This window comes from Cydia pomonella, chromosome 27 (assembly GCF_033807575.1).
Source record: "Cydia pomonella isolate Wapato2018A chromosome 27, ilCydPomo1, whole genome shotgun sequence".
In the NCBI taxonomy this organism is placed as follows: Eukaryota; Metazoa; Arthropoda; class Insecta; order Lepidoptera; family Tortricidae; genus Cydia; species Cydia pomonella.
In genome coordinates, this window is record NC_084729.1 from 3,226,333 (window position 1) to 3,245,712 (window position 19,380).

The following is a 19,380-nucleotide window of genomic DNA, read 5'->3' on the forward strand; positions in this document are numbered from 1 at the left end:
GTGTTTCAAATCAACCAAGAGCAGTAAACAATAAATTACGAACGAGTGTGAATTTAATTTAAACGAGTTCTTAATTCCTGTACCGCCCTTGGCACACACAATGTTTTTCATCACACTTAATATCTATATATCAGCTAGCCATACACACTAGTTTTATCGAATGCACAGGTAATCCGGAGCGTGTGTGGCATTCGACTGTGCAGTTTCCTATACAGCTTTAAAGTGCCAATTACATCCACACTTTATTAGGCTTGGTATCGAACCCGATTTCGGGCTGTGCAGTTGAACTGTACAGGCAAAACTGCGCAGGCATACCCTAGTGTGTATGGCCAGATTAAAAGGAAATAAATAAAATTTCAGCCTAATTTCGGACGTAGATTACAGCCATAGATTCGAGATCGAAATTTAGGATTCACGGACCGCATCGCCTATCTCCTTCTAGCACGTGTGATGAAAATTATATTGCTCTGGGTGTATCTCATACAATATAAGTAGTTACTTCTTACTTCCATAGGCTACGATGATCGCTTACCATCAGGCGGGCCGTATTTTAGTTCGCCACAGACGTGTTTATTTAAAAAAAAATCTCAATACCAAATCATCATCATCATCATGAATATATCAACCAATACCACCAACCAAACCAAACCACCAAATATATCAAAATTCAAAATTCAAAATTCAAAATTTTATTCTGCAAGTAGGCCTCAAGGGCTCTTTTACAAGTCAATATAACATTTACAGTAACATCATATAGTGACATGAAAAATACATAACAACATTTTATAAATACAACAGCCAATACCTGGGTAAACATTACATTATAATAATCTTAAAATAAATAATTACTACAATACAATAGAGATGTATAGTCTCTATGGTTAAAAACACATTAAATCTGGAGATGTAAAAGGTCCCCAATGTCAGAGTACTAATATTAATAAAATTTGGAGGTGTAAAGTCTCTCCAAGTGTCAAAATAAAATTTATACTAAATAAATAAACCGCGTCTGGACTGTTAAACTAGCAGTCTCATAAACTAATGCTACATTCTGTACATAACTAGTATGTACCAAGTCAAGTATATTATACAATATGACAGAGACGTATAGTCTCCACGGTTAATACATTAAGTTTGGAGATGTATAAGGTCCCCACGGTCTGAGAAAAATAATAATACACAATAATAAGATTTGGAGGTGTAAAGGTTCTCCAAATGTCAAAGAATAAAAAAAATAAAAAATTGTATGAAATACATATTTCACGTCAAGAGACTGTTAAGCTAACAATCTTAAAACTAGTTCTACAGAATACATAACTACTATGTATTTAATATGTCAATGTCATCATCAAAATAACTAAAACATAACAAACATTAATACATAAGGTTGAACAGCTAGAAACAACAGCGCCATATGCCTCTCCGGGACACTGCACGCAAAACTATTACAGCTTTTGAGACTGGATACTTGGCCATGATTCCGTGTCTCCCAAGTAGTCATCTATTTTATAGTATCCCTTTTTGAGAAGTGCATTTTTGACGTATTGCTTGAATGAAGTATAGGGCAGGTTCCATGCCTCTAAGGGTACTTTGTTATAAAATGTTACACAGTTTCCCATGAACGATTTTTTAACTTTCTGTAGACGAAACTTGGAGACTACTAACTTATGTTTATTTCGCGTATTATAACTATGGATATTAGACAGTTTCTTAAAGGACTTTATATTCTTATGCGTATACATTATCACATCTAGTATGTATTGTGAAGCTACTGTGAGAATATCTATTTCCTTGAATCGTTCTCTCAGTGAGTCACGAGAAGCCATGTTATAAATGGATCTGATTGCCCTCTTCTGAAGAACGAAGATGGTTTCTATGTCAGCTGCTTTGCCCCACACCAGTATGCCATAAGACATAATACTGTGAAAGTAACTGAAGTAAACTAGGCGAGCTGTCTCCACGTCAGTAAACTGCCTGATTCTTCTTACTGCATACGCGGCAGAGCTCAACCTTTTCGCCAGGGCAGATATGTGAGGGGCCCATTGCAGTTTACTATCTAAAGTAAGGCCCAGAAAAACCGTATTCTCGACAAGGTCCAGCGTTTCGCCATTTAATGTGATGATAGTTTCAGATTTTCTTACATTCGGCAGCGAAAATTTGACACATTTCGTCTTTTTCGCATTAAGAAGTAAGTTATTTGCTGTGAACCATTCTAGTACCTTTTCCAAAGTTTCATTGACTTGGCTATAATCGCTCAGTTTCCTGTCAACTTTGAAAATTAGTGAGGTGTCATCAGCAAATAAGACTATCTCACATTTATGTTTTACAAGGTTCGGCAGATCATTTATATATACAAGGAAGAGAAAAGGACCCAAAATTGAACCCTGTGGAACTCCGAGCTTTACAGTCATTCCAGTAGACTCCGTTCCATTTACAACCACTTTCTGGGTTCTTTGGTTTAAGTAAGACTTAACAAGGCTTAGAGCTTCCGTTGACAGACCGTAGTGCTTCAGCTTGTGTAGAAGTGTGTCATGCTCCACGCAATCAAATGCTTTGGACAGATCGCAGAAGACACCTATAGCATCTAGCGAGTGTTCCCAGGCGTCGTATATGTGCTTGTATCAGCCTTAATAGTATTTTTTGTAATTTAATAATTAACGTTAGGTATTCCCTTTGAAACAATAAGTCTGCTATATCATTAATTAAGTTAATAAAGTCTGTCAAGCAAAGTATGTCAGTAGCAATGTACAGCAAAGTGAAGTAGGGCAACACTCAAAAAGCAGTATTGCGTTGGTATTGCGCTAAGAAAAGCAGCAATGTACATCGAACCAAAACATGTAATTATCATAACCTCAAATTTTACAAATATTTACGATCAACGAGCGTGATTGTATATTGTAGGCTCCTTAACTTTGCTTAAGTCCATGGACAAGCTTATTTAATATATTGGTATTTAATGGTGACAGCAGAAATTTCAGAATGTAAACAAACATGATGGCTGTCATTCACTTTCCACATTCCACAGATAAAACACATCCATTGCGGACATTTTTCGCTTTCACACGTCTTCGTGAGAGTAATAGAGAAAGATCCCCGCAATTTGCGAATTTCGGTTTTCGCGGTAGACCCCCAGATGACACGCGATTTTGAAATTATTCGAAAACAGTGTTGCTAACCCGCGATTTTTCAAATTTGCCGCCTTTTGCTACTGACAAGATTTGCTTGACCAAGTATACCTAGGTGCTTTACATTATTTTTTTTATCAAGCGAATGCTTTAATTAGAAATTAAACACATTTTTTTAGTATTATTATTTAATAATAACACAAAAAATTAAAACTAGAAATAAACCTAAAAAGCTTCCGCCTTAATTATTATATTGTACTTCGTAATCCCATCATTTCAAAGCAAAAAACATGGTCGGCTCTACAATATGCATATAGGTATACTTCTAAATAATAATAATTAAATTATCTTACCACAGTAATTTCACTCCAAATCAAATTGTATGGCTATCATCCAGATCATTAACACGATAACTCCATCGAGTGATTGTCCCCAACTCAAAGGTTCCCAATCTTTTTTGCAGTCCAAATCCCTTTAGGGAACGTACCCATATTTGCCCGTACTACGTGACTCGTTCAGGGATATCTCATGCAACAAACATGCACAAATCTCACACTTTCATGAGAAGGTCTCATGCAAGTTTCCACTTACAAAGACCTCGTTTAGATTAGGGATAATTACTCAATGTTTTTAACTGTTGACGACTGTTTCTTGTAATATTTACGTCACCAGTTAGCGTTTGTTCCAAGTGTCATAGAAATCGAAACTAACTGTAAGATGGTTTGGTAATAAACGTGCAGAAAAAATACCGAGATTTCATGGGAACCCTCTGCAATTTTTGAAAATTCTCGTTGATACATTACTAAACTTAAGTTTTAAAGGTTCCGTACCCGAAGGGTAAAACGGGACCCTAATACCAAAACTCCGCTGTTCGTCCGTCTGTCTGTCTGTCCGTCTATTAGGCTGTATGTCATGAGCCGTGATTGACAGAGACTAAACAGTTGAAATTTTCACAAATGATGTATTTCTGTTGTCGCTATAACAACAAATACTAAAAAGTAGTCCGACTCGCACTTGTCCGGTTTTTTACTTTATATCAGCGTCTAGCACTGGAAATTATGAAGTGAGGGAACACGTCGCTGCCATTCAGGGAACGCCCCAACCCCCCGGGGCGTCGCGACACACAGTTTGGGAACCCCTGCTCTAACTCAATTATTGTAGTGCGTAACTCAATAATGAGCGTAAAAATGAGTGCGGTGTCAAATTAGGGGGAGGGTTTGTTTTGACAGTATACCCAGGGGTTAGATTATTGACTGTTATCAGTCTAGCAATTATCTCACCCCACAGATATGATTCCCAGTGTTAATGGAAGTACCTTCTAGGGACTTTAGGGTACAACTCATTGGAGGTAAGACGCACCTACAGGATGGCCAAATAAGTGATACACTTTGTTTTAAAATTTTAATAATATTAAGTGCAAAATGTATTTAATATTTTTTCTTAAATATACTATTCAGGGTTGACAATTGTATACGGAAGATAATTTCTGCCAAATGTCTAGCTCTAGTAGCAAGCAATTTTTTCTCTAATATTTATGTTGTTTAAAACACGTTGTTGGCTCGATTTATTTCGAGAAATAGTGACAAGTGACTGGTACCCAAATTCCCCCATTTTTTAGGGTTCCGTAGCCAAATGGCAAAAAACGGAACCCTTATAGATTCGTCATGTCCGTCTGTCTGTCCGATTCTGTCACAGCCACTTTTTTCCGAAACTATAAGAGCTATACTGTTCAAACTTAGTAAGTGGATGTATTCTATGAACCGCATTAAGATGTTCACACAGAAATAGAAAAAAAAACAATAAGTATTGGGGGTTCCCCATACTTAGAACTGAAACTCAAAAAATCTCAGTCAGGTCTCTCAATCAGGTCTTCAAAAATGATATTGAGGTTTCTAATATAATTTTTTTCTAAAGTGAATAGTTTGCGCGAGAGACACTTCCAAAGTGGTAAAATGTGTGTCCCCCCCCCCCCCCCCCGTAACTTCTAAAATAACAGAATGAAAAACTAAAAAAAATATATGATATACATTGTCATGCAAACTTCCACCGAAAATTGGTTTGAACGAGATCTAGTAAGTAGATTTTTTTTAATGCGTCATAAAATTAAAAAAAAAAATTTTTTTCATCAAACCCATACGTGTGGGGTATCTATGGATAGGTCTTCAAAAATGATATTTAGGTTCCTAATATCATTTTTTTCTAAACTGAATAGTTTGCGCGAGAGACACTTCCAAAGTGGTAAAATGTTGAACAAAATCTAGTAAGTAGATTTTTTTTAATACGTCTTAAATGGTACGGAACCCTTCATGCGCGAGTCCGACTCGCACTTGGCCGCTTTTTTTAGCTCGACTTATTTCTGTGTGACTATCTAAGACCGCCTGTTATTAACTAACTTTTACGTGTTTTTTTCATTTCCTGTCTATTTTTATCTGTATGGTGCACAATAAAGAATATTTACTTACTTACTATCTACAATAACTTTCAAGGTATTGTTATACCTGCTTGCTGGGGACGGCACGGTAGAATGGTCTCGCGACCCCTTGGCGTCCCCCAATAACGGTAGAGCGGGCAACGCCGCAGGGGATGTTAGTGGGTATTCTCTTCCCCTCCCTCTGTTTAACAGAGGGAGTACCGGGAGGAGCGAGCCCCACATACCACCCCCCAAGTTGGCCTCCCCAGCCAGGGGGTGAGATGCGTAAATGCATTTACCCCTGCGTGAAAAAAAAAAAAAAAAAAAAGGACCTTGAAAGCTGTTCTTGTCCACCACATATATATATAATGTTTTGTTGCATTAAAATAAATTGCATAACGTTTAAAATTGACTAAACAAAGAACAAAAATAAAACAAATTGACATACTTAAAAATTTACTAAACTGGCTTATGTTGTAATGTATTCTAACGAATTGTACTGGAAATAAAAGGCATTTTTTATCTACATTAACGTGTCTATGCTAACAAGCTGATGAAATTTAAACAGTTATAACCGACCATCCGACACAAATTTAGTCATTTATTTAATATTGCATTGTCATGTACATAATAAGGTGTTACATTTCATATTGCCAGTTCATGACACCCTTTAAGGACACACAATAGTACAGTTCTATTCTCTTAATGCTAGTCTACATATTATAATTAAAGTAACACAATTTACTGAGGTAACGCCGAAAATGTGCGAAGATATGCTGAAATATGCGATTTGGCTACTGTTAGTGGACTGGTAGACATATGTCAGACACTATGTTCCGCATGTATGTGCCAACCCTGAATAATATATCTAAAACAATACTTAATAAACTTTGAACTTAATATAGTTAAAATGTAAAAACAAAATATATACTTCTTATTTGCCCACCCTGTATAATTTGTTAACGTTTGCGTGTCAGGTGTTGCGCGGTGAGTCGGAATGTCCGGGACTGGTGAGTCGACTAAATCCGAGTCCGACAGAGTCCGGAAAAGGTGATAAGTTGATAACTGTATAAATAGGTAGTTTTGCTTGGCTTTTTGACGTTTGCCGATAGACGTTTAAAGCTTGGCCAGAAATATATGATCACGCGCCATATTGCGGAATTTCATTGAAACTAAATTTTTCATACTAAACTGAACTGTCACCCTAATTAGACTTGACAATGATCATATATTTCTGGTCGGGCTTTATCATTTTGGGTACGGCCTCTGATATATTTAATGCACAGGGTATACTTAGGGTTAGGTATAATTATCACAGTCTTTTTACGATTCATGTTGTACGTTTAAGTAGCACATCTACTGTTGTTAAGTTGATTTTAATTTAATTTAATGGTTGTATTAACGCTGAGAGGAAGAATACTTGCGAACCTTTGATACCTACCTACATATGAATAAACATCTTTCATTCAACTTTCAGCCACTTTTTAAAATCAGTATTTACCACAACAACTAACTAAACTAAAAGGGTTAAAGAGGTATTCTTTGTTGGATATATGGATATTACGTATTATTTGATGATTTATATGTACCGTATCTGCAGTACAGTTCCACAAGTCTCTTAAAATAGGTACTGAAGTAGAACTGTATCACTTTGTAATATTGAAAATGAAAAAAAAAAATACTACATGCAATTATTCTCAAAATTGATTTGTTGGGGTTAGATATGAGGATATCCCGTATCATTTGTGGTATATTGTACACAAACAAATCAGCCATATCGTACCTGGTACCAAAATTATTTTTGTTTTATACAAAAAAATATGGCTCAAATGTAATGATGTGGTATATTTTTAGAGACTTTTACACTCTCTCATCACACTAATTTTTACACACGATAGGGTTCTGAAAAAAAAACCCATACAAAAAGAATGATTCGGCACTCCCCTCCGAAGGGAATTATTTTAGGAACTGCGGGTCAAAAAAATTGTTTTGACCCCTAGTAAGCCTGTGCCAAACGGCTAAACTGTACACCAATAGGCGGGTCCATACAGAGCGAGCATACTCGCGAGGCAATTTCCTCACAAGCAAACCGGCCAGTGTAGACGTGCCTCGGCCGAGGCGGCGCGCGCATTTTCCTCACCTGAGCGCGCGAGTGTGGACCCGCCTAATTTTTAGTTTTTTTATGCGTACACCTTACACCATTGGGAACATGCATCCATAAAGTTTAACGATTCAGGTGTGGACTCTACACAAAACCTCGTTACGCTCCGAAAAAAAACTCATCCGTAACACAAACACAATTTATTTACAATTCATATTCATATAAACGCACACGTTACAAAAATTAGTTACAGCATTATTTATAAAAGTTACAATCATAATATATATTCAATCGAATACTTTGAGAATAATATTCCCACGGAAAGTTTTCAAACTTGCGAAATATCTACATGGAAATATTTACCGGGATTGAAATATCCCTTTTCAGAAATGAAACCTTTCTTTTGTTTCATACAGGGCGTTTATTTAGTCACCTGCAATAATTTACGGGGTGAATATATAGGTCATACTGAGCAACTTTTACTATGGGTACAACACCGAAGTCGCGAAAAAAAAATTGTCTGTTTCATACATTTTGGCTGTCTGACCTTGACATTATCTATGGGAGAGTAAATTTTATTCGCAATTTCCGGGTTGGTCCCATAACTCCCATAGTAAAAGATGCTCAGTATGACCTATATATTCAGTCCGTAAATTATTGCAAGTGACCAAATAAACACTCTGAATAAAAATGTACATTTCCAACTTTTTGGAAACTTCGAAACTTGCTCATCTGAAATTGTAGGTTGTCGGTGGATTAGGAGATACACACACTGAGAACGCATTCGCGAGCGAAGTCGCTGAGTCACAGATAAAAATTATGTCTGCATGTTAGTGTCCCTTATTTACGATTTTTAAAATTAACTACGCATACCCCATAAATATAAAGATAAATAAATAATAAATAAATATTATAGGACATTATTACACAAATTGACTAAGTCCCACAGTAAGCTCAATAAGGCTTGTGTTGAGGGTACTTAGACAACGATATATATAATATATAAATATTTATAAATACTTAAATACATAGAAAACACCCATGACTCAGGAACAAATATCCATGCTCATCACACGAATACATGCCCTTACCAGGATTTGAACCCGGGACCATCAGCTTCGTAAGCAGGGTCACTGCCCACTAGGCCAAGCCGGTCGTCTAAAAGATACTACTCCAAAACACCCTGAAACAGAAATTCAGGACATTTTTGTGTACAGGAGCCCGTGTCCATTTGCAACTAAAATCCCCATACAAATTACTATGGAGAAATTTGGTCAGACAGTAATTTGATAATTTTTCATTGGTTTTGTGTTCGCACCGCGAATTTTTTGTAAAATTATGTTTTTATGGCAGTATTATAAAAGGTCGATATGACACAATAATAAAAAAAAAATATCTGTAATTTTCATTAATTGTATGCGAGAATAGCATGACAGTCGGCACGGGAATTGCAAGAATTACCTGAAATTAATTTTTAGAGTGTTGTAGGATAAAAGATACCGATTTAGGGGGTATCCGTTAATAATTTCTGAAAATTGTACAATAAGGCAGGGATCGGAAACCGGTATTTTTTGTATGGGAACGAAAACGGTATTTTTTCGTTCTTTGTTAATTATTTCATTTCTAATTGGGCAATCTAATAATACTAGTCGTTATCTAAAAACACAACCGAGCCCTATATTTGGAGTATAAAATAAACCGAAATATATGTCTATTTCCAAGTTTTTCCAAAAAACCGGTTCCGATCCCTGCAATAAGGGACACCCTACTGCATGTTTTTAGGGTTCCGTAGCCAAATGGCAAAAAACACCCTTATAGATTCGTCATGTCCGTCTGTCTGTCCGATTCTGTCACAGCCACTTTTTTCCAAAACTATAAAAGCTATACTGTTCAAACTTGGTAAGTAGATGTATTCTATGAACCGCATTATGATGTTTACACAAAAATAGAAAAAAAACAATAAATTTTGGGGGTTCCCCATACTTAGAACTGAAACTCAAAAAATCTTTTTTCATCAAACCCATACGTGTGGGGTATCTATGGATAGGTCTTTAAAAATGATATTGAGGTTTCTAATATCATTTTTTTCTAAACTGAATAGTTTGCGCGAGAGACACTTCCAAAGTGGTAAAAAGTGTCCCCCCCCCCCCGTAACTTCTAAAATAACAGAATAAAAAATCTAAAAAAAAAATATGATATACATTGCCATGCAAACTTCCACCGAAAATTGGTTCGAACGAGATCTAGTAAGTAGTATTTTTTTAATACGTCATAAAAATTAAAACAAAAATTTTTTTTCATCAAACCCATACGTGTGGGGTATCTAAGGATAGGTCTTCAAAAATGATATTTAGGTTTCTAATATCATTTTTTTCTAAACTGAATAGTTTGCGCGAGAGACACTTCCAAAGTGAAAAAAAAGTGTGTCCCCCCCCCCCCCCGTAACTTCTAAAATAACGGAATGAAAAATCTAAAAAAAATATATGATTTACATTACCATGCAAACTTCCAACGAAAATTGGTTTGAACCAGATCTAGTAAGTAGTTTTTTTAATACGTCATAAATGGTACGGAACCCTTCATGGGCGAGTCCGACTCGCACTTGGCCGCTTTTTTTAAAGACAAGTACAACATAATGAGGACGTATTATGTTTCTTCGGTTTTATTTTACAGCATAGGTCTTAGTGTGTGAATAGCCTTTATATCTTCAGCGTGTTTTAAGGGGTCCACTTATTACCAGTTCGCCGGACGATATCGGCCTGTCAGATATTCGCGATATTGCACAATAAAAGTAAATACAAATGGCGGAGTTAATCCACGGAAAAATTAATGGGTTTTCTTGGCGGTTTTTCTGGTTTCAATACCCTGAAGTCTTCTGCGTTGTCTTAAAACAAGTTTCAATGCAGTTTATGTCTGTTAAGATGTCTTAAGGCACATCTAGCAGCTATGCCCTTAGCGATTCAGTAGTTTCCGGTTCTTCTCATCAGTCGTTCCCTCAATGCTGACGATCGTGACATCACTTCCTGTTGAAGACCAGGTTCCTCCATAGGCTTCAGTTCCTCGTCAAGCGCATTGGCTTCGTGCAGTTTTAATTGCATAGGTTTCTGGTTAAGAGCTAGGTTTTTTGCCTCGAAGGCTTCTGAATACAAATTTCAATGCTGTTTATGCCTCTTAAGGTGCCTAAGGGCGCACCTGGCAGCTGTGCCCTTGGCGATCCGGTAGTTTCGTCCGACGCCCTTGAAAGCTCCTCGACCGAATACCTCTACGCAGACACGAACACGTCTTCCGTCAGCAAGGCGCTCTGGTTTCCTGTGATCAACAAAAGATGAGGATATGTTTAGAAATAAATTATAAGGTGGAAAAATTCACCGTCTTGGGCGTCCAAACTCGCGACTCTGGATCACTAGCCCATCGCTCTGCTAACTGAGCTACCGAGACTACATCCGAGGACAGCGAATATGATGAGGATAGGTTTAGCCTACGCCCTTTGCGTAGAAAAGTTATAAATTCTAAGGCTGGCGGAGATGAGCGGAGGTGAAAGGAGACGTGCGGGTATCAACCAATAGCATTGGTTTTCTTTTCCGCGGTATTACGATCAATGCTATTGGTTGATTCCAACAACTTGGGACTTGGGAGCTTACCCAAACTTAGCGTTGTCTGGTTTAGCTTCTAAAATCTCACGGACGGGGGACTAGGGGGCGAGGCCTCCAGCTCGGCCCCTGTCAGCTGCTCGTAGAAGCCCCACACTGCCGGTAGCGACATGCCTGGTTCGATACACTTACCCAAACTTGGCCGTGTCCGGATCTACGTGTCTTTCAGCAGTTTCTAGACTTGGGAGGTGGTATCCAGATCGGCCCTTATAAGTGTGTGTGAGAGAGAGAGATGGAAAAGAGAAACGCGGCGAAAAACAAAATGGTCTCAAGTGTCCGATCTCAGGGTGAGAGAGAGGTAGAGAAGGAGTTACTCACCCGAACTTAGCCGTGTCGGGTTCGGCTTCTAGAAGCTCCCGGACGGGGGACTTGGGGGCGGCGGCCGAGAAGGCCTCCAGCTCGGCCCCCATCAGCTGCTCGTACGAGCCCCACACCGCCGCTAGCGACATGCCTGGACATAACATAGATATTCATTAACTAAGGCTGCACCCGACGCCGACGGCCTTGCGCGTTTGAGCGGAACTTTAACTTTAGCGGGGGATCCTTAAACAAATATTCAAAACAGTCAAATAAAAATAACCAGGCAGGTGGGGGTATTTCATTCCTGAACCTATAACATGAATCCATACTTAAAGATGGAAGACATATTTGTTGGAATAATGTGAGAAATCATGCAACTGCGAAATATGTCACTTTAAAAAATATGGCGCCGGCTATGGGCTCGAAGAGGTTTCCCAGAACCTTGGGGACCTCCACATCAGCTGTACCTTGAAACCTAATTAGAAGCTCTGTACGACATATTTGTAGGTTTGATGTGACAAATCATACAACTGCGAAATATGCTACTTACCGGAGTCTAAAAATATGGCGCCCGCTATAGACTCGAAGAGAATCTCTAGAGCCTTGGGTTACACGTCAGCTATACCTCAAAACCTTATTAGTAGCTCTATACGACATATTTCTAGGTATGGTGTGACAAAACATCATGGGCCTTTGGGTCTATTGCAGACGATTTATGATGTAACGTTGGAGAAACACCGTTTTTGGTGGCTGGGTAGACCGATGGGAGACTAACATGGTCTACAGGCTTAAAAATAAAATAAAAAATAAAATAAAATTTATTTCGTGAAAAAAACACGTATACAATTGTTACAAGTGTTGAGCCCTCCTAGTAGGTATGAAGACACCTGTGTCAGGGGAACTTGCTCTTCCTGTTATGGTAAGTACATTTTTTTTTTTGTTTTTTTTTTTTTTACCCACTAGTTTTATATAAAATGGACCCACTAATTGTATAAGATTACCTTACTAACTACTTACGTATGCTACTAAGTGTGTGTGTGTGTGTGTGTGTGGCGCTGAGGCGCCTTGTCGTCGTTTCTGCCTCTTGTCAGCGAGTGGGACAAATCATACAACTGCAAAATTTGCCACTCACCGGAGTCTAAAAATATGGCGCCGGCTATGGACTCGAAAAGGTCTCCCAGAGCCTTGGGGACCTCCACGTCTTCTGCTTGCTCCAGCTCGTCCTCGTGAATCAGGTAGTGCTGCAAATATATTATCATTAACCAAAGAGCGAACAGGTGGAGGTAGACAGTGTAAGAAAACATCGATTCCTTAAAATTAACCCTTTAAAGCGAAAAAATTGTCCAAGGGGTCAAGCCTTCTTGATACTGGATTGTCCTAATTATTCTGGTTGGGAAATAAAGGGTTAATAGAAGATGACGCTATATGGTCCCTTACATTATGCCGTAACTCTGGCTGTCAAGTTGACATTTGACAACCGCAAAACCTCTATATATTCATATACATTCTCGAAGTGGCAAAGTACGTGCGACGTAATCTATTGCACTTTCCTACCAGGGGTGACGCACGAGGGGCGAATAGCAGGAGGTGCGACGAGCTGCGACCTCCTCGAACACGGCTTGCCAAATCGAAAAAGTGTCTACACACGATGGGACCCAAGATATACAACGCATTGCCACACGAAATAAGATATGCCACTAGCTACTGCTCGTTTAAAAATAAACTTAAAAATAAACTAGTAGCAGAGGCCTACTACTCGTTGGATGCCTATTTTCGAGTGCCAACCTAAGCAGCTTAGAATAAATAGTAACTGGTTAGTTAGCCACATAACGAATGATGTAACAATAGATTAAGTACCTAGTATTAAGACATGACATGTAAAATATATTTTATCAATAAATTATCGTATCGTATCGTATCGTATCGTATCTATATGTATGAAAGTGTCCATCAAAAACATTAAATAGGTGGCGCCACAATACACCGAAATGAAATGTCATAGTATTTATATAGTTGTGCTATATGCGTGCGCCCGTGATGGATAGAACAAATGCAATGCGACAAAATTAATAACACGTTTTTACATTCCTGACAACATACCAAAATAACCTACTTGATTTGATCGGGTTATTTGTTGCCCCTCACCCATTTCATCTCTTTATTATACCTCTATGGTTCATGTAATCCATGAGCCTACCTACCGCCACCGGAGAGATTAGGAACTATTATTTAAAGCTGAAAGCTGGTCACTTTGTCAACAGTTCTGCCATAAAAGATTGTCGTCCTTTCTCTACCGTCCATACGCAAAACCATTAGCGCCGTTCAATGCCATCTTGCTAAGCTGCGTTATTTCTGGGTGGCACAGTAACACAAGCACTCACATTTACATCTCTAAGGGCTAGTATAAATTGTCACTGAAAACATAGAGAGATGCCCAGAGATGAACTTGGTTGAAAAACCCAACATATGTTGTTGGTATGTGAGCACACGACGTCGGAGGATTTTGAGGGAGTCGGAGACAAACTGCGTGTGCATCACAAATTCTTCTTCCTTGCGTTGTCCCGGCATTTTGCCACGGCTCATGGGAGCCTGGGGTCCGCTTGACAACTAATCCCAAGATTTGGCGTAGGCGCACTAGTTTTTACGAAAGCGACTGCCATCTGACCTTCAAACCCAGAGGGTAAACAAGGCCTTGTTGGGATTAGTCCGGTTTCCTCACGATGTTTTCCTTCACCGAAAAGAGACTGGTAAATATCAAATGATATTTCGACATAAGTTCCGAAAAACTCATTGGTACGAGCCCGGGTTTGAACTCGCGACCTCCGGATTGAAAGTCACACCGCTTACCACAAGTCTTACCGCTAGGCCAATTACAAATTAGCTAGCCTAAATCAATTATTTTTGATTACAGCGCCACCTACGGACTGCCTATGGAACTACGTACCAATATAGGATGCCTATCATATCAAATATCCATAAGCCATCTAGGGTTCGATAAAGTATTAAAAAGATCAGATAGATGGCGCTGATAACACAAGTTACCATTGGTTGTTACAGTACCTCCTCGCTGATGGAATGTCCGTTTTCTTCTTGTATCCTCACGTAGCGAGTTAGCACCTCGTTCAGACCGGGGGACATATGGCGGAAGTACCTGTGAGAAGAAACAATTAAATAAATAAATAATAAATAAATAAATATTATAGGACATTATTACACAAATTGACTAAGTCCCACAGTAAGCTCAATAAGGCTTGTGTTGAGGGTACTTAGACAACGATATATATAATATATAAATATTTATAAATATTTAAATACAGAGAAAATACCCATGACTCAGGAACAAATATCCATGCTCATCACACGAATAAATGCCCTTACCAGGATTTGAACCCGGGACCATCGGCTTCATAGGCAGGGTCACTACCCACTAGGCCAGACTGGTCGTCAAACAATTAGACAATATTAACAAGCTATCTTTCAGTAGCTGGGTGTATTTAACAGACTCTTGGAAACTTATACATCTGTAAGGGTAATTTGATATACTATATATTTTAGGACTGACACTTAAAAATATTTGCACCTCTAAATGTTTTTTTTTTAACAATTCTATATTAACAGACTTTATACATCTCTAAATAATTATAATACTTTAGTTTGAATTGATATTGATATTTGCAATTGTATTTTATAACTGTTGGTGTTTTTTTTTTTTTTTTTGCTTTTATTATCCCTTGTAGCTGATGGTCCCGGGTTCAAATCCTGGTAAGGGCATGTATTCGTGTGATGAGCATGGATATTTGTTCCTGAGTCATGGGTGTTTTCTATCTATTTAAGTATTTATAAATATTTTTACAGTACATATGGGGCTACTTTATAGCACTAGTGCGAGAAGTAGCATATTATGTTACTGTGTCGAACATTTAAAGGGCCATATGTACTGTAAAACGTTGTACGATACATGTGCGAATAGGTAATTCGCAACTCGTGTCGATTTAAAACACTCCCTTCGGTCGTGTTTTAATTTATCGCCACTCGTTTCGAATTTCCTATTTTTCGCACTTGTATCGTAATGTACTAATATATTATATATATCGTTGTCTAAGTACCCTCAACACAAGCCTTATTGAGCTTACTGTGGGACTTAGTCAATTTGTGTAATAATGTCCTATAATATTTATTTATTTGTTGTATGTATCCTCTTCCTTTTATTGTAGGGTTCGGAACCGGGTTTTTTTACCTCGAAACAGCCCAATATTTTTAGTTATTTTATTCTCTTTACGTAGGACTGAATCGTATTATTAGATTGTCCCATTAAAAAGGAAATAAGAAACCTAAGATCGAAAAAGATTGTCATACGAGTAATAGCAGGTTTTTTTGATAAGGGAAAAACCGGTTTCGAGCCTTGCTAGTGGAAGTCGTGTCGGGCCGCCAGAATAGCGAAGATTGTTTATTCGTTTATTGCAGTCATGTACAATGTGTATGTACTCCTAACTCTTTCTAAAAGGGCGCTCTTTACTTTAGGAGGATTGACTGTGAAAATAAACAACCAGTCACAAATCAAAGAGCATATAATCACTACGTTTCACAAATAAGGCCAATATATTAAAAATATATGCCAAACCCTTATATACAATCCCTAGAAACATTTCGATAGCGGGATGTAGAAATCGCCGCACATTTTTCCACTTTGGAAGTGTCTCTCGCGCAAACTATTCAGTTTAGAAAAAAATGATATTAGTAACCTCAATATCATTTTTAAAGACCTATCCATAGATACCCCACACGTATGGGTTTGATGAGTTCTAAGTATGGGGAACCCCCAAGATTTATTGTTTTTTTTTCTATTTTTGTGTAAACATCTTAATGTGGTTCATAGAATACATCTACTTACCAAGTTTGAACAGTATAGCTCTTATAGTTTCGGAAAAACGTGGCTGTGACATAATCGGACAGACAGACGGACATGACGAATCTATAAGGGTTCCGTTTTTTGCCATTTGGCTACGGAACCCTAAAAAGGAGTAGGTAATATAAATTTACAGACATACATACACCGATTCGTTTATACATACATCTTATTATGTTTACATTCCTTAGAGACTGCATTTCGACGTACATGACAGTAGGTACCTACGTAGCGGCGGGGACTCAAGTGAGCAACGCGCGCACAGCCCGACTAAGCTCTGCCCGAGAGTGCCCGAGAACGCCTGTAAATTTAACGTCTGTGTGCGTAAATGTCACGTCTGTGTGCGTAAATGTCACGTCTGTGTGCGTGCGGCGAAAATGGCACTTTGTACTGAGCGGACTCTGCTCCGGCGCGCGCCGCCGCTATTTACTTTGTGGCCGAGGGGAGGTCAGTATGGGCCCCATGCGAGCGCCATGTGCCTGATGTCCCTTTAAAGGAACGGATTGTTCAGTAACTCACTTGTGAAAGCCGTGTCTGGCCGCGAGGGTGGCGAAGATGGTGTTGTTGACCAGCGCCGAGCGGAGGTCAGTTAGGGCTCCAGGCGAGTGCCGGCGAGGATCCTCGTATAGATGCCGCGTTATTAGGTAGTCTGTAAAATATAACCTTTATGAAAAAAATACCGCTCAATGCAATATAATATTTATTGTTCCAAATTCCATTATTTTATGGTCATTAGCAGATTCACTTCGCTATAAAAAAAATAACCAAATCTAATTCGTGTGACAGAAGTCGGACGTTGGACTTAAAAAAACATACATACATCCCACTAAATTTAAGCAAGCTTGATAAATATTATATAATAATATTATTATTTTAGCTTGATATGTTTGCTGCTGCTTGCTGTATGTACTATTTATTTATTTTTTGCGACAATAAATGACTTTTTTTTTTATAAATAAAAAAACCGGACAAGTGCGAGTCGGACTCGCTCGCCAAGGGTTACGTAAAAATTCAACTTATTTTTTTACAAATTTATAGTTTTCAGATATTTCTCTGTACTAATGTGTATAAGACGATAGTACTTGCCAATTTTTTTTTTATTTTTTTTTTATGGACGATAGGCAGACGTTTGACCACGATCACACCTGATGGTAAGTGATGATGCGGTCTACGGTGGAGCACGCTTACCTATGAGATACCTATTTACCAAATTTCATAGTTCTAGGTCAACGGGAAGTACCCTATGCATTTTGATTCCCTTGAGTGTCGAAATATATGTTTTTTGTGGAATAAACAGCCGTATCTTTTTTTAACGTTTTTGAATTTTTTTTTCACACCTTCAAAGGACTGCAGACTGTATAATAAATAATAATAATATATGGTCTTCATTTCAACTCCAGACAGACAGACGGATGAACGAACAGACAAAAAAGTGATCCTATAAGGGTTACGTTTCTTTCATTTGAGGTACGGAACCTTAAAATGTATTGAAATGTTTTTTTTACTTCAAATTAAAATGAATTAAAAACAGAACTTACCCAAAATGGCGTCACCGAGGAACTCAAGCCTCTGGTAACAGTCTGTAAGCCGGTTCCTCTGGTGTGAGGCGTGTGTGAGCGCTTGCAGTAGGAGCGAGCGGTCTTTAAACCGGTACTGAAGAGTCCGCTCCAATGCATCGTAGCCTAAAAAAAACACAATTATGAGAATTATGCTAAAAGTGGGGCGATGGCATTAGAGTTTAAAGGATATTTCGCAGTTGTATGGTTTTTCCCTCGTGTTGCAAGACTTACCGGACAACATCTGCTCAAGCTCGCCCTCGGGGTCGGCGATGTAGCGAAGTAACGGTGAGGGCGGCGCCCGCAGCGCTCCAAACATCGGCTGCAAGAAAACACCCGTGATGAACAAAGTAATGATGTCATCATTACTTTTGTTTGTTGCTTAATACTATAATGGGTACACAGAGCCCAAACGTCATAGAAAATTGCTAAGAAGATAGACCACATGTTCCGTATTCGTGGTAGCACTGCTATCATTTATAATACAATGTTAAAGTACGTGTCGTCATCCTTTCGTCTTCCATTTGTCTTTGTTAGAAAGGACCATTGGGGACCTTTTACAGCTCCAGATTTAATGTATTTTTAACCATAGAGACTATACATCTCTATTGTATTGTAGTAAATATTTATTTTAAGATTATTATAATGTAATGTTTACCCAGGTATTGGATGTTGTATTTATAAATGTTGTTATGTATTTTTCATGTCACTATATGATGTTACTTTAATGTTTTACTGACTTGTAAAAGAGCCCTTGAGGCCTACTTGCAGAATACATTTTTGAATTTTGAATTTTGGACAAAATTTAATAAAGGTATGTTAAGTTCTATGAATACGGGGCTAGAAGGGTTATCATATAACATGAACTTACCAAAAACCACTATGCATTCCCATGATTTTTCTCCCGTGTGATCATAAGGGCCTGCCCTATTCTCTTTGTAGGGCGCCAGCGAGCCGACCGGCGTAGTTGTTTTCATATAATAACTTTAGAGTTTGTCTCACAACATCTTGCTCGTGACATACTTCGCAGTTGTATGGTGTGTCTCTCGTGTGATCACAGCAGAATTGTAAAACAATATCTAACTCACCAGAAACCACTGCCCATTCTCATCGTAGGGCGCCAAAGAGCCAAAAGCCCGAGCAAGTTCGTCATCTTCTTCATCTGATGACTCTTTGAGTGTGTTGCTCGACGTCTTGGTCGTAACATACTTCGCAGTTGTATGGTGTGTCTCTCGTGTGATAACTGCAGACTTTTTTTCCTTGCCTGTTTTAGTGTCTCACTGCTGTCAAGACTGTTGTTGAGGAAGGTGTCTAGGTCGTCCCGCCGTCTCC

At 38.4% G+C, this 19,380-nt stretch overlaps 1 protein-coding gene across 1 annotated transcript in view; it reads right to left on the reverse strand.

The window, feature by feature from the left end:
* Positions 1-7,821: 7,821 nt before the first annotated feature.
* LOC133532693 (endoribonuclease Dcr-1) overlaps positions 7,822-19,380 on the reverse strand; it is a 59,011-nt gene continuing 47,452 nt past the window's right edge. The window contains exons 37-43 of the mRNA XM_061871463.1: positions 18,283-18,370; positions 18,031-18,174; positions 17,012-17,141; positions 14,647-14,737; positions 12,719-12,827; positions 11,605-11,737; positions 7,822-10,945 (exon numbers count right to left, since the gene is read on the reverse strand). Of these exons, the coding sequence (XP_061727447.1) occupies positions 10,789-10,945; positions 11,605-11,737; positions 12,719-12,827; positions 14,647-14,737; positions 17,012-17,141; positions 18,031-18,174; positions 18,283-18,370 (852 nt within the window). The 3' untranslated portion in view covers positions 7,822-10,788. The remainder of the gene's footprint in view (positions 10,946-11,604; positions 11,738-12,718; positions 12,828-14,646; positions 14,738-17,011; positions 17,142-18,030; positions 18,175-18,282; positions 18,371-19,380) is intronic.